Here is a 27,100-nt window from a genome sequence, read left to right on the forward strand (position 1 = left end):
CATTAACTGGGGGGCTAGGACACTTTGGAGCAGGGACTGGCACTGTGGTCTCCCCCAGGCCTAGCACAGAGGTTCAAGGAGCAAGCTTTCCATAGCTTGCCCTCATTCACTGCTGTGGCTGTCTTCCAGCCCCTTGTCCCACCTCACAGTTCTCCTCTCAAAACTAGAGTATGTCTGTTACACAGACTTGCTTTAAAACTGCAGCCATCTAGCCGCTGGCCCAGGGAGCTTGGCTATTTCACCAGCAGGTACAGTAAATAATCACCACTGTCAAGCAAGGCAGCTAGGCAGGAAATTGATCCCATTTCACAAATGAGGCAGCTGGCATAGAAAGTATAGCTAACTGGTGATGCTGGGAATCCATTTCCCAGCCCTCACCTCCTCTTCCTGGTCTTACAGTGGTATTTCCAGAGCATGACTTAGACTTCAGCTTGTTCAGAGAGGCTAAGAAGCTAAAAACCACCCCAATCTTCTGTATTATAAGCAGTGTTCCTTGGTTTGGATTTGGCTTACTCAAAATGAGTTGACCACATAAGAAAGACAGAGGGGTCTGCACCACCCCTAGGTCTATCCTCTGCTGGATTTCTCATTACTGTAGCTTTTGCTATCACCCACACATGCTGCAGTGTTTTAATCTGGGACTGGGTGGCACACAGCAAGCTGATCCTCCATGCAGAGGCTGCAGCAGAAAGATGGACTTTGCAGGACACTCGAAAGCACTGTGTGAGATGCCAAGCTGAAAGATGAAGTGAAAACCATGTGCCCACAAGCCTGCTGCTGCTGCCTCTGCAGTCCTTCCTCCCTCCTGCACCCTTACTCCTGGGGACTGTGCCCATGCTCCTTTTTGCACTGCTGCTGCAAGGGATTGAATGGTGGGAGGAAACACCCAATGGCAGCAGCAGGGAAAATGCAGGAGGGAGAGGTGGGGAAATGTGCTAGAGGTGATGGTAGCTGTTGCCTCCAAGAAGCTTGAAAAGTTTGAAAACAACTGGTTCACATACAGAACTGAAACTGAACCAAGGGGAATTCACTGAGAGAACTACACAGTGGTCAGCAGCTATTTAAAGCTCCACATGCATCTGATGTGCAGCTGAGCATAAGGGAAGGGTGTGCATTCAGGTTCTATAGACATAACCATGATAGCTTTAAAACAGGGCTTTTAAATGCTGCTGGGTACAGGGCGGCAGCCCAGAGGTCAGCATGGGCTAGAAACCACACAAGAAACCAGGGAATAGCTGGGGTATTTGATAGAATAGGGCATGATAGGTGCCCCTATCAGCCCTGACTAAACAGCAAGTGGAATTGGAGCCAGGGAGTTTAAGATTATTTCAGGAGCCAGTCAAGACCAGACAGGAACTGCAATGACTGTTTTGTGGATAGACACATGGAGCTATTACACAACCTCCAGGCAGGCTACCCACTTCTCAGCAAGAATTCAAACTAGCTGGGAGATGCATCAGCGTGGAAATAACTTCTACAACATTCCTTGCTGGTCCTTTATATAAAGCAAGTCTTCCTATAGAATGCTCTAGTTCCCAGTGAGCTCAGAAACCTGAGCTGTGAATGCCTGTAGGCACTAGGAACCCATGTCCTCCCACAGATGGGGCTCCTGGCTGGTGGCAACCATACCCTGGCTTGGGTTGCCCTGTTCTCCCTCCTTTCACCCTCCATGTCCAGACAGATCTGGCCTAAAAGCAGCTGTGGTCTTATTTCACCAGTGCTGGCCCCTCATGATTTTTGTTTTCAGAGCTTGGACCACATTTTAATAGTGAGCAAACCATCTCAAACACCTTATTTCCTAGCACAATCCTTGTAGCATCTGTACAGTGCCCTCCTGGCAATGGCTGTGATTGCTTACATGAAGAAGTCCCATTACAGATGTGTTTTTGCACTGGACTTTGCTTTTGTTTTTCAAACTCAATTTGACAGGCTGAACCAGTGCTGAGGCCCTCTGGTAGGCATTTCCAAGAACCCTGCCTGGCTGTGAGCTGCTATTTGAAGTCCTTCACCCAGCATTTTGCCCCCTCTTAATGCTCCTCCCTTGGAACTTGTCTCTAGCACCCAGTTGCTCACTGCAGGGATGGTTTTCTAACTGCCCAGCCTGAATTTGGTTTTATGGTCCTAATGAAAGGCTTTACTAGTCTGAGATAATTAGAGCAATTCCCTTCTCTCACTTACATTGTTCTCTTGAAGATACTTGCTGGTGGAACACGTGTCCCTACTGAACCATCCCTTTTCCACTCCATGCTCTTCCCTATGCAATCTCTCCTTGCACTTCCCATCCTCAGATTGTTTTCACCAACTAATAGTTGCTGCAGAGCATAGCTGGGTGAATCATTCCACTCCTCTGAGCTCCCTTTGGGAGCAGCATCATCTTGAGACTGAAGAAAACACCCATCCTGCTGAGGAGCTGGCAAGGGGCCACAGCCACTCACCAGACACACTGCCCTGACTGAGGCTTGGAACGCTTTGGGGAAACCCTGACTGATCCCTGCATGGATACTGGGACTGATCTTGGTGACAGCAAAGAGACCAGGAAAGCAGGAAAAGCTGGCAGGTGTCCAGCTGGGATATTCAGGGGGCCTGCCCAATCCACTTTAAATCCGCTGCGGTGGTGCTGGCTAATGAAATTTATCTTATTATTGACCAAATTCTACTTTCTCTGCCTCAAAACCAATCTTTGTGACTGCTGTGACTTGTTTTAAATAGCTCTTGGCTTACGAGATCTTTCTTTTTTTATTGAAAAAATTAAAATCATTAAAATTTTGATTAAACCAAATGGACTTTGTTCTCCACTGGAAGCTGTTTACGGAACATCTGTTTTAAATGACTTTAAAACTCAGCCCATTCAACTGTGCAAAATAAAGCAGCGAAATTGCAATATTTGTTATGATTTAAAAAAAATAAATCAGTTTGTACCCCTTTCCACCCGATTTACTCTCCAGATAGAAGCTTAACCCTGCGTGCCCAATGCAGTGGGTTAAATTGACATCTGTCTGGTTTGCACAGCTGGCAAAGACTGGGCAAAGTCATTTAAAACTGCTCTGACAAATTCCTGTTGTCTCAGATGAAAACACATTAGCAAGTAGAGCTTGCAGTGTTGTTGGCATTAAAAGCATGGATCAGATTAGACACCCAAGCTCATGTGTATCCCTGGGACAGCCTGAGCAGGGCTTAAGAGTTTCTCCATACTGGAAACATGTCCCTAAGCGTTTTTTCCAAGATGTTGAAAAGCTGCATCTGCATATCAGAGTACACGAGAAGGCTGTGCAGACAAGCCCCTGCTCGCCTCACTGGCAGTCAATGACGGATTAGAGTGCACCTCTATTCTATGTGGAGCTGGAGGGGTTCCCACAGGTGACCACATTGCTTTGGCTCCCCAGCTCCCAGCCCAGCTCCCGGCAGCTGCCTGCGTGCGTGTCTATGTCCTGCTTTCTCATAACCTCCCCTGCCTCCTCCTCCTATTTATATATTCATGAAGCAGTAGGGACAGGATAAATAAAAGCTGAGCAAGCCCGAGCAGCAGCACAGGAAGAGGAACTGCTTGCTCTGGCGGGTGCCTCGCTCCGCACCGCTGGGACGGATCCTGCCTCTTTATCTTTGCTGGGACAGAGCCGGCTTGCAAGAGAGATAACTGTTCCCTGCTCTCTGGGGTGGCAGCTGGATGAGCTCTGCATGCAAGGAGAAGGAGGAGGAGGAAAGTTAAAAGTAAGTGAGTCAGTCTCACCAGGGATAAGACAGCACCTTCTAGGATGTTTCCTTAAGTTCAGAGCCAGGCCTGACACGGGGCTGCATCTGCCCTGCTGTGCTCCCAGCAGATTGCTCTGCCAGTGTGCCTTGTCTCCTGGGACCCCCTGATGGGGCTGAGGACAATCTGGTGGACCCGGAGGTGGAGGAGAGGCTGGAAGCAGAAGACACATGCGCAAGCAGGGACTTACTGTGTAATTCACAGGGGACCGTTTCAAAACGTTGAACCTTTCCCCAGCCTGCTTCAGTCTGGAGACATTGGTGTGGAGGGTCACTAAAGCCTGGTGTTAAAGGATTATATTGCAGCTGTGCTTTTTTTGGGAAGGGCAGAGTTCACATGTGCCTGCCTCCTTGCAATCTCTTACTACTCCCATGGTCTCCCTTCTGTCCTCTTTCTTCTGGGGTTGCAAGGAAAGGATGCACCTCTGTCACTGCAGAGGAAACTGTGGGGTATTCTGCCAGTAAATTAGCCCCCGTGATAGCTGAAATATACCATAAAGGTGCAATAAGGTCTTTTCTTGACTGTAGTGGATCAGGATCCAATTAGCCTAAGTAAAAGCTAGAAGCACCTCAAGTGCTATGAACCCTTGCTTCCCTCCCTGGGATGCTAGCAGCACAGCCAGTACCGTGTCACCAGCACCTCTTATTCTGAGGGGACTCCATCCCAGCTTGAAAGTCATAGACCTGACCTCACCAATCCTCCACACCAGGGCTAGACTTTCACCATACTGCAAGTCTGCATGACATGATGCCAGTCTGATCCAAGGAGCATTATCTCATATCCAATCTGCCCACACTCTTGCTGTGTTCAATTAGTATCATGGGGAGTATGCTAATGCATTCTCCTAAATACAGAGGACATCGGTACCTGATTCTCCCCCCAGCACTGAGCATCCAATTACCCACTATTTCTGCAGGATGGACCTGTGGATCATTGCTAAGGTATCACATTTGGACCTCCACTAATGCTCCATCTTCTCCCCCTGCCTAGGCACAGCTCCAGGATGAAGCATCTGCCTGCTCAAGCCATAAGGCTGGTGTACCTTCTCCTGAATCTGGCTTCCCTTTGCCTTCCCATCCCACTCTGGAAGGACCGGGACTCCCTAATGCAGGAGGAGAAAGCACATCAGACAGGTGGCAATTTGTTGCTGAGTAGGCAGGAACAGCAGCTCAGTACAAAGCTTGTAAACCTCAAGAAGAAGGAGATTGCAACAGCAATAGCTACAGGACAGTTTCCTCCAAGCATGCACTTCTTTCGGGCAAAAGGCCTCATTGAGCAGAGCACGGTGTTCAGCATCTTAAAGCACATGCCAAAAGGTAGGCTTGGCCTAAGGTTTGCTCGTCTTACTCATCCTCCTCTTGCCTTTTGCTTCCTACAGCAGAGCTGGGACAAAGCATGAGATGTGGCAGGCGAGCCTGAGAGAGCTGTAAATTGCACTCACTCCATTCCAGGAAGAGTCCTGCATCTGAGCTTGGGGACAGGGCACAGGGAGAGAGGAAGAGGGGGATGGATTAGATGAATACACATTTCCAGCAATTGTACCATTTGGTATGACTTACAATATGGATCCTCCAGCCTTTGAAGCGTGGAGAAAGGGCAGAGGAAGCAAAGACAACAAGACATCGCAAACATCCATATTTGCTCAGCATGCTCCAGCCAGGGCCTTTTCTTTTTTCACATACACATAATACAGACATGCTACCAAGCTTGTCTTAGCCAAAAATGCTGTACCCCCAGTAAGTCTTTCTGCAGCTGGTTCTGGAAGCCTACTGGAAAGTCTGGGGCATTAGAGGAGGAAGGTTCTACCTCCAATACTGCAAGTTTCTTTACATTTAAATGCAAGTGAAAGCCTGTATTTATTATGATATAAAAACTACTATATCCTCTCACTGTATCTTTCTTAATCAGGCTCTGGTCTGTGCACTTACAGGAGATCTCTGCTCACAAGGGCAAGCGTTTTTCCTTTTGTCTTTAGAAATGTCTTTTGGCTTCCTCAAAATGGGTTGACCACACAGGAAACAGCAGGGTCTGCACCACCCCTAGGTCATTTCTCCCTTGTTGTGCAGCAAGCTGCGTGCTGATGGGCTGTCATGTCCTATACCAAGAGAGCTTCTGTACTCTGCATCACACGGTTTTAAAGGCATTTGGACCATTTTAGGTTAGCTAGAGGTTATGACATTGTCCAGTAACTTCACTGCACCATCCTGTGCATCCTCCAACAAGCAGCTGTAACACAGCAGTATCTGAAAGCCCAGTAGTCCCAGTTGCAGTGGAAAAGGGGGGGTGGTGTATTTTTAGCCATGGTGAAATAGAAAACAGCTAGGCTGGGTAGCAGGAAGCCTAATGTCTCCTTGTGCCTGAGCTGCTGACAGTTCAGCAGAGAGATAGGGGGTTGAGGTGATCACAGGAGGAAAGCCCAGGTTCTAGCTTCTCCCTCTGCATCTCTAGTTCAGTAAGGAAGAATCCAAACAAGGTGCCTTCTTTAACTAAAGATACGAGACAGTTGCAGTGAACACTGTCAATACTACTGTAACTCTGTACAGTATGCCCACCCTTCCAGGTGGTCCCTTTTTGACCCAGAGCCCCATGGCCTTGCCCACATGGCTGCCTGGAAACAGGTTGGTGACCTGCTTTGGAAGATCTGGGAATCAGTTTCTCCACAGGAGCATTTTTCACTTGCAAGGGAACATGGATAAGAGCCATGTTTCTCACTTTTCATCTTCTCCCTCCCAGCCTCTGGTGTGGGATGAGGATCCCTGGTTTGCAGCATCCTGATCTGTTACCACAAATGATTCAGATATCATTACTGAATTGAACAGTAAGGAATTGAAAAGTACTCCCCCCTTCACCTCCAATAGGGCATCTTTGATACCAAGGAGAAAATCAAACAAAAAAATTAACACTTTTCAATCCAGGAGATGTTAAAATGGGTTACTGGAATTTTTGCAAGAGCCAGAAGTTTTTAGAGACAAGATTGAGAAGGACCTAGTCTTAGAGGCCTCAGCCTTGGTCAGAGGCCCTGGGAATTACTGCTGTTTCAAACACTCTTGTAATATCTGTTGCTGCACACATAGGCAAGAGGATGGCATTGCCAGCGATAGAAGGGTCAGATCTAAGCAGCTGTGGCATGCCCATTCTGTCACACTAGCTCCATTGAGAGCAGCAAACCACAGCATCTTAACAGTCAGACCCTTTGTAGTGAGGGATTCTAGGCTATACAGGCTATATCAGATCAGTCTACTGCAAGTTATAGTCTTGAAGTTTGTCTAATGTCACATACACACCAGTCTTTTGCCTTGTTCTTGCTACTCATGTTTTCCCTTTACCCCTAAGGGCATCAAAGCAATTTTGACTATGAGCCCTCCCCTAGACTAATAAAATACCTATCTGTAAGACTTCAGCTCTCATAGTATCTTCCCTTTACAAAGGTGAAGTTTAGTTCAAGCACCAGAAATGTAAGAAGTCTCTGCAAAAGAGATTTTAGCTAAATGAAAGGATGGGCTGAGGAAGGTGAGCATGCAGAGGGCGTCAGGAAGACTGGCAGTTGCCAACATACTGCACAATAACAGAGCGTCCCAGAGGCCTTTTATGCTGGCCAGCAGCAGATGTACATTGTAAGCGAGCATGCTTTTGATAAGGCATAAAAGTAGATGGTACTCTGCCTCTGAGTGCAATTCCCTGGTGTGTCATGGTCTGGGATTTTGGTGTATGCCAGAGTTTCAAAGAGATTAAAGAAGAGACACAGACTAGATGCAAAAGTTGAGGCAGGGATTCAAACAGCTTAGACACAGAGGCTTGTTTCAGGTCTGCAAGTCAGCTAGCATGCCTTGTAAACTGCTGCCTACTGTGTGAGTTCCTCTTTAAATCAGTGGGGCCTGAGCCAGCTCACAGCAAAGTCTGTCTGAAAGACCTTTAATAACTCAGAGCATTTTCCATCCCAGCGGAGCAGCAGAGCTCCCTATTGATTTCTGCCCTCCCTCCACTCCCAGGGAGCTGTCACACTCTGCCTGCCCTCTGTTTGATGTGGAGGGGGCCACATCCTCCAGCAAGGGAGAGGCAGCGCAGCCGCACAGTCTCTGCTGGGAGAGGTCACTCACAGACATCTAGAAGCATTTCCAGATGCCCTTGAATGGGCAGACTCAAACTACTACCACACTAAACCTTGGTTCCTTCTTCTCAGCTGCTTTGTCTCATTAGAATATTTTTTCATCCCACCAGGTGCTGTCTTACACCTTCATGACCATGCCATCCTGAGCGTGGACTGGCTTGTGTACAATGCCACCTACCTCCCTGACTGCTACATCTGCTTCACCCACACGGGCACCATTCGGTTCCGCTTTTCCAAGCCTCACCCTCCGCACCGAGTGCCAGCCCAGTGCTCCCAGTGGGTTTTGCTGGAGACTTACCGTAAACAGCTGCGCAACGTGACAGAGTTTAATAGCAGGTGAGTGAAGAGGGGCTGTGTAGCCAGCAGGATCATTCTGATCATCCAACTTCCTTGTTTTCTTGCTGCTCTGGAAGCAGGGAACTCCATGTAGGGCTGCATGCATGCAACAAACAGCAACACAAGATACTGAATGTTACAGCATTAAGTACACCGGAGTCAGACACCATCAAAATTGAAGTTTCCTGTGCACCCTCACTCTGGTCCTTTGCACAGACATGCTAAAGACAACAGTTTCAGTAGATTCATGCGAGCTGCCCCTATCTCTCCTCAGCACCCCTGCTGGATGTACTCCCAGCATGGGGTAGGGATGCACGCTGAAAGACCCTATCTCAACCACTGAGATAAGAAGATAAGTAAGCCAGGTAGCTGAGAACCCCAACATCAGAGAAATCTTTTGTAAAACTATTATCTTGATACAGAAGAAGTAGTTGGGCAAACTACATGTTAGTAACTGTGCTAGCATGTAAACCCCCAAATAACCCAAAAGAAAACTCAACCCAACCTCCCCATCCAAATATCACGCTTATTTTCTGAGGACTGTCCTTGAAACTTCACTAGTAGCTACCATGCTAAAGCATGAGGCACTCATTCCCAACAGGACCCTCAGGCACCAGGAACTGTGATTTGCCCTCAGAAAAGGGGTTTGGTCTCAGCCTGGGCATGGGTTGAGCCAGTGAACCCCACACACAGATCCTATGCCTGGTATGTCTCTTCCCCACCCAGCACCCTCCTGGTAGCAGTGCTGCTTCTCTTACAGGAGAGGCCTCCTATAGCTGTCCAGGAGCTCACCCATTAGATGGCTCCCCAAGCATCACTCACTCACTCACTCACTCACTCACTCACTCACTCACTCACTCACTCACTCACTCACTCACTAGCAGGAATTCCCCTCCCTAGAGGCAGCTCCTATTGTAAGTGCTGGCTGCCTTTTATCAGGACCAGGTGTTAGTTGACTGCTCAGCAGCCCCCTACCATTTAATCACTCACAGGTGGGTGGGAAAAGCCTGGATCCCCCCTTCCAGTCAGTGCTGGCAGGAAGAGAGAGCTCTACCTCCCCATCCAAGAGCCACTGATGCTGGGACAAAGCCCTGCCGAAGAAGCTAGGAGGAAGCATGTAGTTCTGTGTGGCACGTAGGGGGCTGGAAGAGCATGCTAAATAATGCATGGAGTCAGACACTGAGTGATGAGGACAGGGGAAAATATTGAGTAGTGGACCATTCAGAGGGCACCACTGTCCACAGTGCTCTGGGGGTTGAGGTCCCATGGGAAAAGTAGCATGGGGTGTCATGTAATTAAAGACAGTATCACCATGCTGACACACGAGGAGAGGGCCGGATAAAGGTGACATGGGTGACCCTAATTATAGCATTTCCTAAGTGAAACTTGATGGATTTTACTGTAGTGCCCTTCAGTGAGGGTGTGTGCTCTTAAATAGAGACCTTTGAACTCTTAGGGAGCTCGTATCCCCTCCACATGGAAGCTGCTTGGGTTCTGTGCCCTACAGATCTGGGAAGAAGGTCAGGTTGGGAAGCTGAGGAGCTGCCAGATCTTTGGCATGGTATTGCTTTCCCTTCCCAACAACAGCAAGGGGCAGGGCAGAGGGAGCCAACTCTCCAGGGCCCCCAGCACTTGTCTCCTATGGGAGGTCCAGAAAAGGAGAAAGTAGTGTCAGACCCTGGGCTTTTGATCTTGCATATCCTGAGGCTCTGCTGCCCTGACATGTGATGGAAGAAATCAGATCCAGTGAGAAGTCGCTTACGTATGTCTTTGAAAGAGAAAACTGGTTTCCCATTATCTCCTTTATACTTCTACTGGGAGTGATAAATAGGGAAAGACCACAGCACCAGCTTTTTTCAACCCCACCTGAAGACCCATAAAGAATGTGCAAGAGACTGGATTTTGAAACAGCTTCATTTCCCTGAAGCCCGATCAACAGCATTTCAAAACTGGCTCAGAAGCAACCCTTTGTTGTATTTGTTTTCAGTTGTATTTCCATAGTGTGACATCCTTTTCTGGCTGAGGCTAGAGGCCACAGCACCCTATATGCCTACAAGGGTGGAGCTGTGCATTATTTGGTATCCTATGTTCCTGTTTGGAAACATGATTTCCTTTCAGAGGCAGTGTTATCACATTCCTCTCTGTTTGTATCAGTTGCCTGACAATGTCTAGTAGCCACAAGTCAGAACAGGAATTCAGAGTGGCAGGCACTACACAGGGGCACAAGACAGACCCTGCTACAAAAGTATCCCCAAAAGCAGAGGGGAAACTGAGGCAGAGACCAATTAAGCGATTTAGTGAATTCCTCAGCAAACGTGTGCCCAGGCCAAGTACAAACTTGGATCTCTCGCATCCTGGGTGCTTAGACTTACTCATTTGAGCATGTTGTCCTTCATTTCTTGCCCTTCTGTGCTCATCACCACAAAATCGCAGAGGAGTCATTGCACATAATGTGCAAAAACACGAACAACGACCACATTGAGGAGCTTCCCCTCCTATTTTCATCTAATCCCTGGGTGCTAGTTCTAGGGGTTAGGAATGTTTTTCGGCCGTCTGGAAATAGGTCTCTAGCCAGGAATAGGCCCCAATCTGTTCTGCTTCTCAGATTCTGGAAACTCTCCCAGTCTCTTGAACATGTGCATCCCAGGCTACCTCTTTCCTGCGCTCCTCTTTGCCCTTGAGCACTGACAAGCTGAGAGAAAGCAGATGTCAGAAGAAGGAACGGATGGATAGTTGGGTGATTTCAAGGGAGTATCAAGGGAATATGGCAGCAGGGAAGGGCTCTCATGCAAGACAGGGTGGATCAGCAAACATGAAGGGAACAATGGAAATGTTTCTGAGAGGCTGCACTCTTTCACATTATTGCAATATTGACCAGGAAGGGGTGAGGGAGAGAGGTGTCTGCATTACATTTTGCTGTTTGCATTTTTAGGTACATATGCATACATATACATATGTGCATATGTGTTTTGGAAGGAAGTCTTTTTGTCTGTTTCCCTCAAAAGAAGGCTTAATCATTCCTATTCAAAACACACCTCCTATGGGCCAAGACCCTGGAGTATTCTGTTACTGATGCCAAAAGGATGCTACTATGAGAATCAGGAGAGGCCAGGAGGCAGAGAAACAAAGGGAATGCTGCTTTTAGACTCAAAAGAAAAGAATAATCCTAACTTATTTACTCCACATTACAATATAGAGAATACCAGTATTTCCTCAAGATGCAATGTAATGGCCACTGTCTCTAAAGCAAGAGCATGCCCCTAGATATTAGGGAAACAGCACTGACATTCCAGATATTTGTAAAATACCACTGCAGACCCCTTCCTGACCAGCAGCCCCAGGATTAAGGCCGTGCCCGGCAGCACATCCCCAGTGGCCCAGCGGAGCTCTCTATCACCAGGATGAAGTCATCTGTGAGGGAGATGACACCATGGCCGAGGCTGTGCAGACAACTCCCCTGGGCACTCACGGCTGCCCGGGCTGCCATCACCTTCCCCTCTGTGTCCTCCGACTGCCTTATGTCACAGAAAAATAGGGCAGTGTGTGCACTACAGAGGAAAAAAGAGACTGAAAATCCACCACAGAAACAAAGCACTCTGCTCCCTCTACAAGTCTCCCCTTCGGGAGAACAAGAGGGGGATGAGAAAGAGAGAGAAAACGAATGAACCACATGTGACAGATGTTAGTCACACTATTTAATGCACCACTGGAAGACATTCAGATACTACGGTGATGAGAGGGCTATAATTGCCCATCTAGAACAGAAAAAGAAGCAGGAAAAATAATCCCTTTAAAGACAAGGCAAAAAACCTGCTTGCTTCTGTATCATACAGCCCAAGGAAGCAAGACAGTTATGGGGAAAAAAAACAGGAAAAGAGAAAGCAAAACCACAGTTGAAAATAAATAATCCTTAGCTGGTCATTTTAGCTGTGCCCCTTTGGGCATATGCATTGCAATAGCATTGTTCAGTGCATATATGACATGACATGGAAAGCTATTTGTAGTCTGCACCTGATCACTGGCCCATTCCAGAAAAGAAGCAAAAAATGCATTTATGAAGCTTTGCTTCATCTGCATGAGCTGCTGCTGGCAAAAGCCCCTGAACCCTTAGGAGATTATCCAGTTATCAAGGATGGATCACTATTATGCAATAAATCTTCAACAGTTATAGGGATCAATAATCAGTCTCAAAAGGAAGGGGATTATGAAAAAAAGCACAATTTGATTTATGTGCTTTTAGGAGCAGGGTGGTGTGGGAATTTATTGCTGCTTCTAGCTCAGGAGCACAGGCTAAGTAAACGGCCACAAGTTTGTACAACTAGATTTAAAGTCAGGGAGCGGAGCCCTGTGCACGCTGATTGCTGGAGGAGCTGAGTTCTCACAGGACAAGGGGAGAAAGCAGTGGGAGCCCGACTAACCGCCCATCCTTATCTGAAACGAAGCTGTGCAGGATGGCGAGAACAGGCTTGCACGGTCTTTTTGATCCACGGGGAGGTTTTTCCCTCGGTGCTTGAAGGGATGGTGGGAACAGCCCCACTGGGCTCTTGGCTTTGGGCAGGTGCTCTCTGTCGGTGCGCAGGGCTGGTGAGGAGCTGCCCTTCGGCCAGGAGGGGAGTGGAAAAGTCTCTTTTCCCCAGCTCTTCCCACACAAAACCTCCTCTCCCCTCCCACCAAGTTGCAGCACACCCTTTCCGCTGGCAGCCGGCCTCCACCACAGCTCCGGCGGCTGGATCCAAGCCTTCAGGATGCCCCTGGCTTCTGCATTCCTGGTTTCTAGGGTGATGCTGTGGTTTCTCCCACTGCTGCGTGCTCCCCACTGTCCACCCCTGCCATGGTCCAGCTCGGTCGCCTTTGGTTGCATGGATTACTGAACAGTAGCTGGGGTTGCCCAGTGTCCTGGGATAATAATGGCACCAAAGCCCCTATTGTAATGCGCAGGAGGGCAGAGCTGAAGTTGCTGTGGAAACCTTAGGTCTGAATTTCCCTGACTGTTAAGCATTTAAAAATCTCATCCTTAACGTAGCACAAGTGTCTCAAATTAACAGAGTGAAGAAGAAATGGAATTGCACCCACTGAAAAAGCGTCCTTAGTGAAAGAGCAGGCTAATGCTGGGGAACCGGGCTCTGTTTTGTGGCCAGGATGGAGGGACTCAAAATGGATGTTTCTGCCTGGGAAGTGTCAGTTTATGAGTTTGGACCAGATCACATTTTACATCTGTAGGAGGAAGGCTTTTAATTCCATCCACAGAAGCCTCCTGGAAGAAGATAGTAAGAGCACAAATCAAACCCACACCACCCATATAACAGAGCAGAACACTACACAAGGATGGGGGCCAAGACATCAAACAAGAAACGTCATTAAAGATCAGTAGCTGTCACTGAGTGGAAACAATATGCTCCAATGAAAGATGAAACATGGTTGAAGGTATTTCTATCTGAACCTGCTTAGCCCCTACCACTAGATAAGCATCAGGCCTGGCCAGGCTAGCAAACCCATGTGCCTGCAAGCAACTGGCTCTGTAGCTTGCTGCAATGGCTTCAGTTTGTCCACCCAGAAATGAAGTTAATCACCCCCATATTGCCATTTAGACTTTGCCACCAGCCTGAGAAATTTATTATGAACTCTTCTTCAGGTGGCCACCAGCAGAGGGATGGGAGCTGGTGCCAGAGGCAAGGCTTCAGGTGGGATGAAGACAATCCGCTTGCCAGAGGACAGCATTGTGGCACAGATCCTTACTCTGTCCAAAATGCAGGCTGTCACCCACAACTAGATAATCTTGAAATTATGGGCTCCTTTAAACTCTGCTTGATAAAACTACCAGCTGCCTCTTCGGATTTCTGAAAAAGGCTTCTACATCAGCTCTATGGAGGAAATATATATGCTTCCTTCCCACTAAGGAAAAGCCAGGATCTGTGATTCTTATCAGGCATTTCCCAGCAGACAATCTGACACAGTCAGCAGCAAGGTAGGCAGGGTATCAGGTGTGTTCCACTGGCAGGGAAAAAGGATTTCTGATTCACAAACATTTTCCCCCTGCTTGTATTTTAGGTGGTGTATTTTGACCAAAAAAAGGTACCAGCGCAAGTTCTAGGCTTAGTAAACGGGTTGATGGTCACCCAGTACATGGTTTCTCCTGGAGACTCAGTCTGCTTTTAGGTGGTAAACAGAAAGTTGTGTGTCATAACTTTTTTACATGCACTGAAGAGGTTTGGGAGAATATGCTGTCTCCAGGAGTAATGTGCTAGTCTGCTTCTGGATTAAGGATACCCCTAGGTAGCAGAGTGCAATTCTTACGATATAGAACCACCATACTTGCTTTTGTAACTCTTTTGTAAAGACAGGTTTTGAACATCTAGTCTTACCTTGCTTGTAACTCAATAGCGTATGACTCTTTACCTGTCAGCTATTATCTGTACCAGCCATTAGAGGAATAAACGTAAGTGGCAGAAAAATTACCTGAATGCTTCCTAGTTGCACCAGTCATTGTTATTCCCATTGTACAGCAGTGCCAACAGGCCCTGAGTTAATAATGGTCCACTGTTGTGGCAGGAATGGCTTTGCACCTTTTCCTGGTCCTGCCCATACAACACATGGCTACTTCAGCACAGACACTGCCCTGCTACACCACAGAGCATGCAGGTGGGAGAGTGTCACGTCTGCAAAGCTTGGTCTCTGACAATAATACATCTCTTGGAGGAAATCTATTTCCTCCTGTACCAAACACCTAACTGCCAGCCAGTAGCTTTTTACATGCTGAAAGCCAACTGTCTTGTTTGTTCTTCTCATTCTTCCTCTTCTCTATACCCTTTTCTACAGCTTGCTGAGAAACTTGACCCTGGTGACAGATGTCCCTGAGCTCACCTATCCTTCTCAGACTTTAATTTGGAAAAGATTTGAAGAAGTCTTTCTCATTGCCTCTGGACTTATCTGCTATGCACCTGTGTTCAAGGCCTATTTCTACCAGGGGCTGCTGGAGCTCTATGAAGATAATGTACAGTATGTTGAGATAAGAGCTATCCTGCCTCCGGTATGTATGTTTTGGCTTCTCTAGTATTCTTTTAAACCCTTATTTCTCCATAACTATTCTCAAGCCCTATCTTGGATTTAGTTCTTGGATGTTTGCATACCTGCCCTTCTAAGGATGTCGGAAAACCTTGATCATATTCAAAGGTCTTTGTTGGAGATTTGCATAGGCAAGGGCTTGAAAGTGGGAGATGCTAAGGAAGACACCTGCTGTGGCAACAGCACTGAACTCCATTGCACAGTCTGACTGGGAGTTGTGTCAAAATCTGGCTGGTTGGGAAGATGTATCTCAAGTTTGTCTGCACCAGAATCACCTGTTCTGTGGCAGCTCTTCTGGAATAATTTCCTGTTTTGACTAGACACTTATTGTGGAATAATTCTGTTACTTTAAATCCACAGCTTATTTAAGAATGATTTCTCTGAATAGGCTAGTAAACCAATAGGCAAAGCACAGTCTTCCACAGTTTGCTGACAACTTAGAATTTTGGCTGTGTATAAACTGCTCCTTTCATTTCCACTAAAATTTGTCAGTAATAGTTCAGGCCTTTCTCCCTGCATGTCACCTGGAGCTGGTCAGGTTGTCCTACAACCCCATGCTGCCCCCATGCCTTCCAAAGCACCAGCAGACCCCACCACCAATCTTTGACTATAAGGGTTCACACATTCCCAGCGCCAATTTAGACGCTGCAGGCACACCTGTTCTCCTGCCCAGCTCCAAGTGGGGCTGCATGGGGGGGAGAGCTCTCTCAGACAGGCAGATATCTTACCAAAACAAACATCAGGGATGCTGCTGCTCCTCACTACACCATCTACTCCATGTTCTTAAAAGCCCATTGGAATGAGGCTGCTGTGCGAGGTCGACCTGGCAGCACCTGATGGACCAGCTAGTGGTGGTGGGTTGTGTATGGGAACACAGGTAGCAGCTTGCTGCTGTCACCACAGTGTCCAGCGGATGAAGCAGCCATGCTGGTGTCCTGCTAGTGACCTGATTCCCAAGCATGCCTGACACCAACTTCCTTAAATCACTGCCCTTGCATGCAACGGCTGGCGAGCTCCAGCCAGCTGCATGTGGATGTCTGTGCCTCCACAGCCACCCCATCAGCAGACAGGCAGATGCTGTGACAAATCTGGAGGCTGATCCCAACAGCTGGGGAGTGGGGCTGCTAACCCTGCCCTGTTGGGGCTTGGGCTGGCCCCATAGCAAAAGAAGGTTCAATGTAAGAGCTGCAGACTGGCACTCTATTGTGCCTGAGGTGAGAAGGGTGTACTGAAAAGAAAAAAAAATAGGAGAGGGAGAAGAACAAAAAGCTTATAAGTATCTTACTTTGCTTGGTGTTGGTCATGAGCCAGCTGCTCTGAACTCAGCCACTCTTGTCTTTGGGGTGGAAAGAGACCTGGAAAGAGAAAATAACAGTAGTGTCAAAATTCCTGTGCCACGAGACAGTACAAGAGCTGACATCCCCCCAGTGTCACATAGGTTTCTGGACCAAGAGTATCTGCAAAGATACAAGTGCATGAGCCTGACTGGAAAATACCCTGCCTTTACTGGCAGTGCTTAGACATGGTTGTAATGCCTTTTGAAGAGAGGCTTGGCAAGGAAGATTTCTTTCCTGTCTAGCCCCTGATGCTGGCTCCAGGTGTGGGAGCCTTCAGAGCCCTTGGGCTTGCTCGCACCCAGCAGCTTAACGTGCTGCGAGGTACAGGCAGCCTGTAGGTACAACCACATTGTGAGGGCTGCAAGGAGCTGCGAGCATGCTGGGTTGCTGGTGCACAAGGGCAGTGCCAGCTAGGCTGGGGCAGGGATGAGAGGGAAGTGAGACGCTTTGAGGTGAGCAGGGTGTGATGGGAATAGCAAAATGCTTGTGTGGCTGGAGATCCTCCACAAGGCTTGGACAACAGCGCTGACTAACTCTGCAAAAGCTTGCCTTGCAGCAAAGCCTGCCAGAAGTGGCCCCTGAGGTAAAGTAAATGAAAGTCAGGATTTAGTGCGTAACAGCAAACACTGTGGAAAAGCCACCCAAACCCAGCTGTGTTTGCAAATTCAGCTGTGTAAAGTCTCATATTCCCATGGGCTGCTGCAGGGGAAAATTCCCTCTGTCTGTGTCTGCACCATGGCTGCTGGTGCCTGCAAGGGGATGCCACAGGGGCTCAGGGGCTTAGCAAGGGGCATCACTGAAAGAGGCAGCACCGGAGGGAAGAAAGAATGTGGAGTGGACCATTTGGAGGGTGGAGAAGAAGGGTGAAAGAGAAAAGAAAGGCAAGAAAGATAAGAGAATAGAATTATTTTAGCCACTGTTTTTAGAGAACTCCAGGCAGGGCCTTTGTGGGTTAGTATCAATCAGGATATACAGGGTCTATACAGGTCAAAAGCCCTGCATACATCCTGGTAGTGAGGAACTCACAAGGCTGATGAGACACAGCATGCCAAAAGGATTGGTTTTCCTAGTTGCAGCCACAGAACTAGGAAAGCATGGCAAGACTGAACAACTGACTCAAGGTCACAGAGTAAACCTCTGGCAGAGTGGAGCAGCAGTGCAGCCCAGCTGGTAGCTTATGGAGCTCAGCTCTTGCATGCCTTGGAGCTGCCTTGGCTGATAGACTGCTGCCACAAGGCACAGAGAGTGTGTGAGCCGCCAGACAGCTGTACAAGGCACTCCAGCATTTGGTATAGACATGAGTAAGAGGTCATGGTCTCCCCTGGGTATTCAAGGGCACTTGCTTGCCATGTCTGAACATGTAGAAACTTTTTTCTTGCATCACACAGGAAGGAGGAATACCACTCCTTGGTTCTTGCCATCTGGTAAAGGCATCAAGAAGAAAATGTTCCGCACAGATTTAACTGGCTTTTTCTGCCTTGTTGATAGACTGCAGCACATTAGTTCTCCTGAGCTTTTCTTCAGTTCACTTCTCCCACCCTCCAATAAAACACCTCTTCCAACTTCTGCTTGCCATGTACTTCTTGTTCTGCAGGTGTATGAACTGGATGGCACCCTGCATGATAAGTCATGGTCTGTGGCAACCTATCGGGAAGTGACCAAGCAGTTTGTAAAGGAGCACCCTGACTTTATTGGAGCCAAGATTATATTTACAGCACACAGGTAAAGGCTGAGCAGAGCTAAAATGGGGCTGTGCATGGCTGCCTGTGCTACGCCAAAGGTGGTAGCAGGGACAGATGGGTCCAAGCCAGGAGAAGTGAGGCTGAGGTCTGGGCTGAAGTGCCACAGTTGGTTAGCAATGCTTGTCTGTGTCGTCAGACCTGTGGTGTTGACTCCCGAAGCATTCCCTGGCACCTGCAAAAGGCTGAGGATGAGAATTCATCTATATAAGTCTGTGTACGTGCAACGTGAGCTGGGTTAGCTCATGGTGTGCGCTGGAGAGACAAGCATCTGTGAGCCCTGGGTGTGGGAATGAGCAAGGGGAGGGTTCCTTGCATGTGTGCTTGCCCAAGCCATGCGTGCTGTCTTCTGAGCCTGGATGTACTCCCTCTCTCTGTGGAAACTGAAGCAGTGACAGCAGTGCCCGAGTATGGGCACTTGGTATTACAGAGGTCCTCACGGAACCCTGCAAAAGCTGTTCTCCCGGCAGCCTTTGTACGGTATGTTCGTGCTGCTGTTCACAGGCAGGCACAAGGCTGTTCTCCAAGTCAGCCAGATGCCATGAAGTCATGTGAGGTGATTCTGAGCAAATATAACAGACCTCTCATCAGCACTTACTCACTCCAGCTTGGCAGAATGCTGTTTCCAGTTCAGAGCTGGCTTGCCTCTGGCCAGCTTGGGTATAGATGGAGTCTGTCTGCAAAATGCACTATGATGTTTAAATCTGACAAGGCTGGAAGAAATTTAAACTTAAAACTCTCCTGAAATGCAGCTGCTGTCCCACCTCCCAGCAAAACAGTGGAGAAGAAAAAAGTAATTAAACATTTTCTCTCCATGCTGTTATATTCCCTGCTTGGTAGATGGGAAAGCTAGTGAGTCAGACAAACATGCCTCAACTCTAGTGACAGCAGGGTCTAGCCAGGCATTTCCTGGTCATTCAGGGGTTTCCTTTCATAATATCCATTTTCTGCGGCTGTTACTCTCAGCACTTGAAGTTGGTTGTCAGATTCAGGAGCAACTTGCATTTTGGAAATATCCCTGGGGGCCCCATTTCACAACTCAAAGCCAGAGAATGCAGGCCCGTGGGAGTGAGTCTCTGCACTGCTTTCTCTCTCTTGCTCTTTAGGATGCTGAATGTTTCCCAGATTGAAGAAGCCATTGTCACTGCCATGGCACTCAAAGACCGCTTCCCAGACACCCTGGCAGGCTTCGACCTGGTAACTGTATTTCTTCTGCAGCTTCAAGTTAACCCTTAGAGGTGCAATATATATATAATATGGCATATGTTTTATACCAGAGCCAGATCCTCTGCTGCTGTACTGAGATCAGTGTAAATGAATCATAAGTCTTCCAGATAAGGGTTTTGTTGAGAGTACTTGACAACATCCCTTGAAAGAATCATCTCCCTACTCCACACCATTGTAATGTCGGTTCAGTTGGCATCTCAGTGACATAGCTGTAAGTCCCACAATCTTCCAAAGCATGTTCAAAAATACCTCTCCTCTTTCCTCCAGGTTGGCAATGAAGATGAAGGTCATTCCTTATGGGACCTGAAGGATGCTCTGACAATCCCATATTCCCTGGGGGTCAACTTGCCATACTTTTTCCATGCTGGAGAGACTGGTAAGCATGAGGACTCAAGGCTTGTTATTGTTTGCAGATGCAAGAGGTGAAGTCTTGCAAAACACAGAAACAGCAAACCTGGCTGTATCTAAAGTGTGTGTATATATATATATATATATATATATATATATCTCACACGTGTATATAATAGTTTCCCCTATGTTTCTCCCCATATCAGCTTGCTGGATGTAGCATTCCTACATGGCACCTCCCATACCTGCTCCCTGCTCTTGACTGTAGGCATCATGTGGCTCAGCATCTCTGACCTGTATGTGACACAGGGTCATGCTGCAAGAGTTATTCTGGTAGCCATTTGCTACTCGGAGCACTGCTCACATCCTATTCAAAGCAGCAGAATTCCTCAACCATTATTTTACATTTTAAGGTGAAGGAATGTCTGAACTGGCCTCAAGCCTTATCTGAATACACTCATCAAAGTAACTGATCATTACATTTCATTCCTAGGGCAACATATGCCTACTGTCAATATATTGTTCAGTCCATATGGGTGGGGTTTATCTTAACCAGGCATGACAGTTGTGCCTAACTTGTGTGTTATGCTTACTGCATGTTGACATATACAGAGAAGATGGCTACACCTGAACTGGTTACCTTAGGTTCCCTTTACAGACACGGACAGTAACAAACACATCTAAGGCATAGTATATCTCATGCTAATGCACAGGCTATTCCCCAGAAATTACTACTTCTCTCCATTGGCTACCAGTGCAGACCAGCATGATTAGCTTAGCTGTAAGAGCAATACTGTGGACATCTAAAGCCAGATGAGATGAGTGGGTAGCTCTGTGCTGGGGAATGTCCTGGGCAGATCTGGATCCCTGTTTCACTGAAAATGCAAAGTGGGAACTCAGAGCATAAGCAACCCTCCCACCTTACAACTGTGATATTTATTAACAAAATCATCTAGCAGTTTTATGAGAAGACTTCTTATCTGAGATGATTTATTTCCTCACAACACTGCAGTAATTCTTATCTGTCTTTGCTCAGACTGGCAGGGCACCTCTGTAGACAATAATGTGCTGGATGCACTGCTACTGAATACCAGTCGGATTGGCCATGGACTTGCCCTCATTAAACATCCAGTAGCCAAAAGTTTGTCTCTGAAGAAGGATATTCCTGTAGAAGTCTGTCCCATCTCCAACCAGGTATGTTGGTCTTGGGCTGGGACAGTGGAATGGGATTTACCATGGTAGCAGGGAGCTGGGGAGCAGCTAAACATTTTGTTGCACCCAGGCTGGCTACGGTTTTTTTTTGCACCACATTACACTGCAGTCTGCTATGTAGATACATGCTGTGCATATAAGAAGGCTGGTAGTGCCAGTCAGCTCACAATCATTTAAATTCCTACCCAGAGGAACCTGGGAAAGCAGTCCTCACTAGTGGAGATGAAGCCCAGAGCCAGGGAGGTGCCTAAAGTGATACAATGGAAAACATTTCAAAGCCAGGAGGGCCAGAGGCTCAGAAGCTGGGATTGTAACTGGAAGTCTTCTGGTTTTGTAGAATTCATAACCAGGGGGAACACTTTTGCAACACATTAGCATGGTACCCATTGTCCCCTAGGTGCAGCAGAAAGGATGCTCTGGGGCAGAGATGTACTAGTGTGAGCCTTGAGGGAGGAACCCTGATACCAGCTCCCAGATGCCCTCACAGTCAAATTGTTACGAATAAGCAGAAGTTACTTATCCCACTGGCCTTGGTTTAAGTGATCAATTTAAGAAACCGATCTCTTTGTGTATTCAGAGGAGACAAATAGGCTTCTCCTGCAGGAGTTTGAAGGAGAACGCCCAGCATGCTCTGAACAGCCCACTGGAGGCTGTCCTCCCTGATGACTACCTGCTGACACAGGCAGCTAGAGCAGTTTGATAAGTGCCACAATACAAGCACAGCTACAGCAATAACCTGATGTGGTGTTACCTCCCACCCTTCCATTCCTAGGTCCTGCTGCTGGTAGCTGATCTGCGGAGCCACCCTGCAGCTGACCTCATGGCTGAAGGGCACCCCATTGTGATCAGCCCCGATGATCCCCCTATTTTTGGGGCAAAAGGAGTCTCCTATGACTTCTACGAGGTGTTCATGGCCATCGGAGGGATGAATGCTGACCTGAGGACCTTAAAACAACTTGCACTCAACTCCATAAAGTAAGTTCCTCACCTCTCTCATCCAGCCACAGTAATGCTAAGGGGGCTATCAGCTTGCTCCCTGGATATCCACTGTATTTGGGGTTTTCCCCCAGAGTCTCCCCTGCCACATGAACTGGGCTTCCATTAATCCGGTCTCCTCTGTCTCCTCCAGGGGTGTGACAAAGGGACCCCAGAGGCTCCTCTGCCTGTGCCCTCGATTGCCTTTCTCTAACTCAGCACCTCAGTTTATTCCCCCTTTTACATCCTTTGTGAACTTGCCTTCAGCACATTGCTCTGGGTAGGGGTGAAGTCTTAGGCCTTTGTATCACTTGTCTATTTCTGCCAAAAATTTGACTTGCTGCAGTGTTTGCCATGGCTTACTGGTGAAACACAGGAAAACAGTCTACCAGCATGTAGCTTGAGTGTGTTTAACCACATTTTCTGTTTATCTGGACAGCTCTGAATGTATCAAAATAGTTTGGATATGGTGCCCAGGGTCTTTCTGCACATTCTTGTCTGTTTGCCAAATCCTGTGCCAATCCTCATATCACTCCCAAGTCCCTGCATGGCCAGGGAAGATGACAAATACTCGTTTCCTACCCATCTGGACCAAGCCCAGCCACATCTGAAAGCAGTATTGTCTCTTCTGTATTAGTCACTGGGTGCTACCCAGTGTGTCCAGCTTATGCAGACTGAGCTGTTTGTGCTTATGGTGTAATGGGGCAATGGTTTTAAACTAAGAGAAGGGAGATTAAGGCTGGACGTGAGGAAGAAATTCTTTACAATGAGAGTGGTAAAATAGCGGCACAGGCTGCCCAGAGAGGTGGTGGATGTGCCATCCCTGGATTCAAGGCCAAGCTGGATTCAAGGCCAAGCTAGATTCTGGGCAACCTGATCTAGTTCAGGATGTCCCTGCTCATTGCAGTGGCATTAGACTAGATGACCTTTGAAGGTCCCTTCCAATCCAAGCTGTTCTATGATTCTATGACTTGGTAGCTGTTGATACAGCCTTGTCCCAGCATAAGCCCAGCTGGCAGGAGCTCAAGGCTCTTTACACTGCATTACTCTGTGTCGTGTAGGCATGTCCTGCAAGAGTTAATCTGTTACTGCTTCCTGCCTTTTCATTTTGGTCACTGATCTTGAAATGGCTGTCCCATTGTCTCCTATCTGATACTGACTTTTCTTCTCCTCACAGATACAGTGCCATGCTACCAGATGAGAAAGCCAAGGCCAAAGAGGTCTGGCAGAAAAAATGGGACCAGTTTGTGGCTGACCTCTCTGATAGCTTTTCAAAGGAGCTTTAGAGAGCAGGAGACACATCTCAGAAGGCATTTGGCACATCAGAGCCAGCCAGACTTATTGCTAAGAGGGATGAATGAACCTCAAAGTCTGACCTGGCAATGGGCTTCATGGGCTTAATACTAAGAATGAGCTGCACTATCCTGTAAAAGTCATGGACTGGAGGTAAAAGGGAGCAGTTATAGCAACAGTGAAAGAACACCCTGCTCAAAATAGTCAAAACAGTTAAAAATTGCCAATGACCAAATCCTGACATCCTTATTCAGGAAAAACATGCTTTCTAATTAACATTAGCAGGAGATTGCTAACATGAGGATCTCTGAATTTCGCCTTATTGTTACAAAATGCAGACCTTGTCCGGAAACAGCTAAGACAAACATCCAACCATTTGGGCCACTGATCTTCAGGAGAGCAAGGACTGAAAATGGCTCTTGTTATGTTTAACCCTGGGCCTGCTGCCAAAATAGCACTGCTAGGTCGAAGAACCAGTCACAGGTCTGATGTCTGCTATTTCAGGACCTACCATGGCTGGAAACGAGCTGATGGGACTTGCTCCCAGAACATTTAAGCCTGGTTGTACAGTGATCACAAAGCTCAAAAGAGGTGCCTCAGCTGCTGACAGTTTTTTTTTTACTGCAAAATCTTTTCCTGTCTTCTGGTCACAAGGAAACCAAACCACTTTTCAGCTGAGAAAAAACACCCTGGCTTCCCAGATACAACTTAATTAAAACTGTCCCCTGCACTGAGCCATGTTAATACAGACCTCTGCATTTATAGGAGACACCATTTAATTTCAGGTTATTCATCTACCAGCTTTTTCCACCTTACTCAGAGTGCAAACGCGCCTTTATTCAGCCTGTCAGACATATTTTCATCTTGGTGGAGAACTACCCTCACACTGGATAACTACAGTGTTCTCTTGGACCTTTGTAGTTTTCAGCTCTTTAGCTAAAGGTATTGCAGAAACTACACAATAAATAGTGTCTGAAAAGCAGATTCCCTTTCTTAATATCATCAAAAATGTCAGGAGAAGAACTAGTTGTGGGGAGAAAGAAATCTTAATCAAGGATGATAAATTCAGCAAAATCCTTTGGCACACATAGCGCAAGCACACAGCCAGGATCAGCCAGCAGCTCTCCCTGACTTCAGTACAATTATGCTGGTTTGCATCAGCCAAGGGAGAAATTACAAAAGTTTCTGCAGGAAGACACTCTCCCTCATCTGATCTGCAGGCTTGTGAGGACTGTTGTTTCCTGATCAGACCAGCTTGGGCAAATTTGCTCTCTTCATGTTTGCTGCTAATTGTCTCAAGCTGCCTGGCCATAGTGTTTATTTCCACTGACCTTGGCTAAAACACCTTAAGGAGGAGGCAAGTATACTTACTACAGACCACACTTCACAGGCTGCAAGCTCATCTCTAGTTATCCCAGGGAAAAAAAAAAACAGCAACCACACTACAAACCCTGTAACAAAAAAAAAAAAACAAATAAACCCACAGCAAACCAAAGGCTTCTACATTGCAGAAGCCAGCATCACAAACCACAGGAAGCAGAAAGTGAGAACCCAGTCACACACCTCACTGACCAAGGGGGTTGAGTGTCTCACACCCTAAGGCTTTTTCAGCCACAGCTGCCTCTACTCCAACCCTCTCTGCCAACACCCTCCTCTAACGACAGCAACTGCTCTTTGCAGGCTGGCCTTTTTTGGGCCTTGATGAAGATTTGGTCCTGGGACCAGCTTTATACTGGAGGAGGAGCCAGAGTAGAGGCACCTTGCCTCCTCCTCCATGGGTGTAGTGTACACAGCTCAGTCTAGGGTCCCCAGGGTAGGCTTTGATCATGGTCATACTATAAATGCTGACTTGGGAAATCCCTTACATGTAGTGCTGAGAAAAACTACTGCTACAAATCCCTTATTTGTAGTGCTGAGAAAAACTATTGCTAACTGGTGGAATGGCTGCTAACCAGTGACCCACAGCAATGTCCCTCTGAGCTCTCCAGTCCTTCAGCTTTGTTATATGTGAATCGATGAGGATCTTTTATTTGCCATGAGTTGATTCTTCCTTAAGTGAGCCTCTCTGCTGCCAAGGTGAAGCTAATAATTACAGAGCCAGTGTGGGAGGAGCTGACTTCCTTAACACAGGTTGACCCATGTTCTTTCCTTTTCTGCTACAGTGGAAAGATTTCAGTACTTCCTGCACATAATCTCTTGAGGGCTTGAGCCACTGGTGGCCTTTTGGTTACCTCTAGTCCTCCCTCCTCATTTATCCGTATTAGCAACAGGGCTAGATCTTCTGTTTGCGACACTTGCTGGTACAAGTTTACGTGTTGTGTCCAGTTTGTTCCTGCCTTCCTTGGAGAAGCATGCTGTGTACTTGCCATTTACCTACTTTGCATTTGGAACCATGATGTGATGTGTCCCATGGAGCCACCAACAAGGGATTACAGCACAGAAATCATGGGGGAGTTAAAATTGTACAGGTCTGAGGTGATCTCCAGAGGAAGCCCTCAGAAAGGTGAAACTTGGCTCTATGGGACTGTTTGAATTTGTGACTCAGCTTCTGCTGAAGGTATCCATCTTAGGGTTGGCCAGAGAGCAAAATTTTTTCCATCCTGATCACATAGGTTTAAATGTGAGCCTGAACTGCATGGAGAAGCCTGACTCCAGTCATGTATCTTTCCTTGGATCCTTCCTTGCCATGTGAAGTGACTGGGCCTTCCCAAGAGTCCTCTGGCAGTAGATGGGCTTTAACAATTTTTGGAGCCTTAGTGAGTCTGACAGATGGAGGGCCAGCCTGCTTAACTGCTAGGGATTAACTTATCCATAGAGTGGGCCTTAGTTAGGAGAAAGATGCAAACTGGGAAACCCAGACGGCATCTTCATGTCTCCAACTCTAGCTGTGCAAATCAATCCATCCAGATACCCTTTTCCGTATCCTCAGTACCTTGGCCCCTGCTCACATTTGTTGGCAAATACATCACATATAATCAGGCTTTACTGCCTGTCTCTTTCAGAACATGGTATATATTCACATTTTTAAATGGGTTTTGTGGGGTTTATTTCACCTTTTTTTGTCCTGTTAGGAAGAACTGGGGATACCTGTATCTGATGTGAGGTTTTAATCTGGAATGTGAATTGGAGGGAGACATTTCACGTCCCTCAGTCTGGAGTCCATTTAGTTATCAAGGAGTCTGAAGTGTCTTCACAGCATGCTGCAAAGGATAGTTTGATCCATGGGGCTAACACACTGTGGAGTCAGCCTGAGCCACCTGGCAGAGGCACAACACAGGTCCTCCCCTTTCCCCAGACCACACAGTAGCGGCACCCAGCTCAGGGCCGTTTTCAGAGACCACTCAACAGAAACGATTTGCTTGTGCTACCTCTTCTCCTGTTAAAGTTTTGTACCATCTCTATGGTGGTGGCAGCATAAGAAAGTAAAAGAAACTACTGAAGGTCATTTTAGCTGCTTTTAGCATGATTTTAACAGAAGGAAACAAGGAGAACAGTAAACACTACATGACCAGCCCATTCTTTTCAAAGCTGGCAAGTGCTTAGTGAAGCATCAACTCACTGCCTCGAGGCACAACTCAAGGCTCTTTGCCGAAAGTACTGGTGATGGGCATGGGAAGAAAGGGCCAGCCAAAGAACTTGAAAACCTGAGATGAAGGAGGTATTTGGACGAGCAGGGCTGGAAGCAGCCAGAGGTGTGGTGGAAGCCTGAGCAGGG

General features: G+C 47.4%; 1 protein-coding gene across 1 annotated transcript; it reads left to right on the forward strand.

Annotated features, from left to right (window-relative positions):
* Nucleotides 1-3,522: 3,522 nt before the first annotated feature.
* ADA2 (adenosine deaminase 2) lies at nucleotides 3,523-24,362 on the forward strand. Its single transcript, XM_057427996.1, has 10 exons — nucleotides 3,523-3,708; nucleotides 4,739-5,064; nucleotides 7,967-8,192; nucleotides 15,009-15,219; nucleotides 18,186-18,313; nucleotides 19,437-19,527; nucleotides 19,825-19,933; nucleotides 20,942-21,099; nucleotides 21,890-22,092; nucleotides 23,270-24,362. Exons 2-10 carry the CDS (start codon nucleotides 4,752-4,754, stop codon nucleotides 23,376-23,378), a joined length of 1,548 nt encoding a protein of 515 aa, XP_057283979.1. The 5' UTR covers nucleotides 3,523-3,708; nucleotides 4,739-4,751; the 3' UTR covers nucleotides 23,379-24,362.
* Nucleotides 24,363-27,100: the final 2,738 nt, after the last annotated feature.

This window comes from Pezoporus wallicus, unplaced genomic scaffold, assembly GCF_028554395.1.
Source record: "Pezoporus wallicus isolate ANWC-B61680 ecotype Strahan unplaced genomic scaffold, APGP_CSIRO_Pwel_v1 contig_2908, whole genome shotgun sequence".
NCBI classification, from domain to species: Eukaryota; Metazoa; Chordata; class Aves; order Psittaciformes; family Psittacidae; genus Pezoporus; species Pezoporus wallicus.

What these genes read in the sequence shown, in the direction of transcription:
- ADA2 (XM_057427996.1), top strand. Translation starts at nt 4,752, where the DNA reads ATGAAGCATCTGCCTGCTCAAGCCATAAGGCTGGTGTACCTTCTCCTG. An exon ending in TAAGAGCTATCCTGCCTCCG is followed by an intron (nt 15,220 to 18,185) that starts GTATGTATGTTT and finishes CTTGTTCTGCAG; the next exon opens with GTGTATGAACTGGATGGCAC. An exon ending in CTTGCACTCAACTCCATAAA is followed by an intron (nt 22,093 to 23,269) that starts GTAAGTTCCTCA and finishes TTCTCCTCACAG; the next exon opens with ATACAGTGCCATGCTACCAG.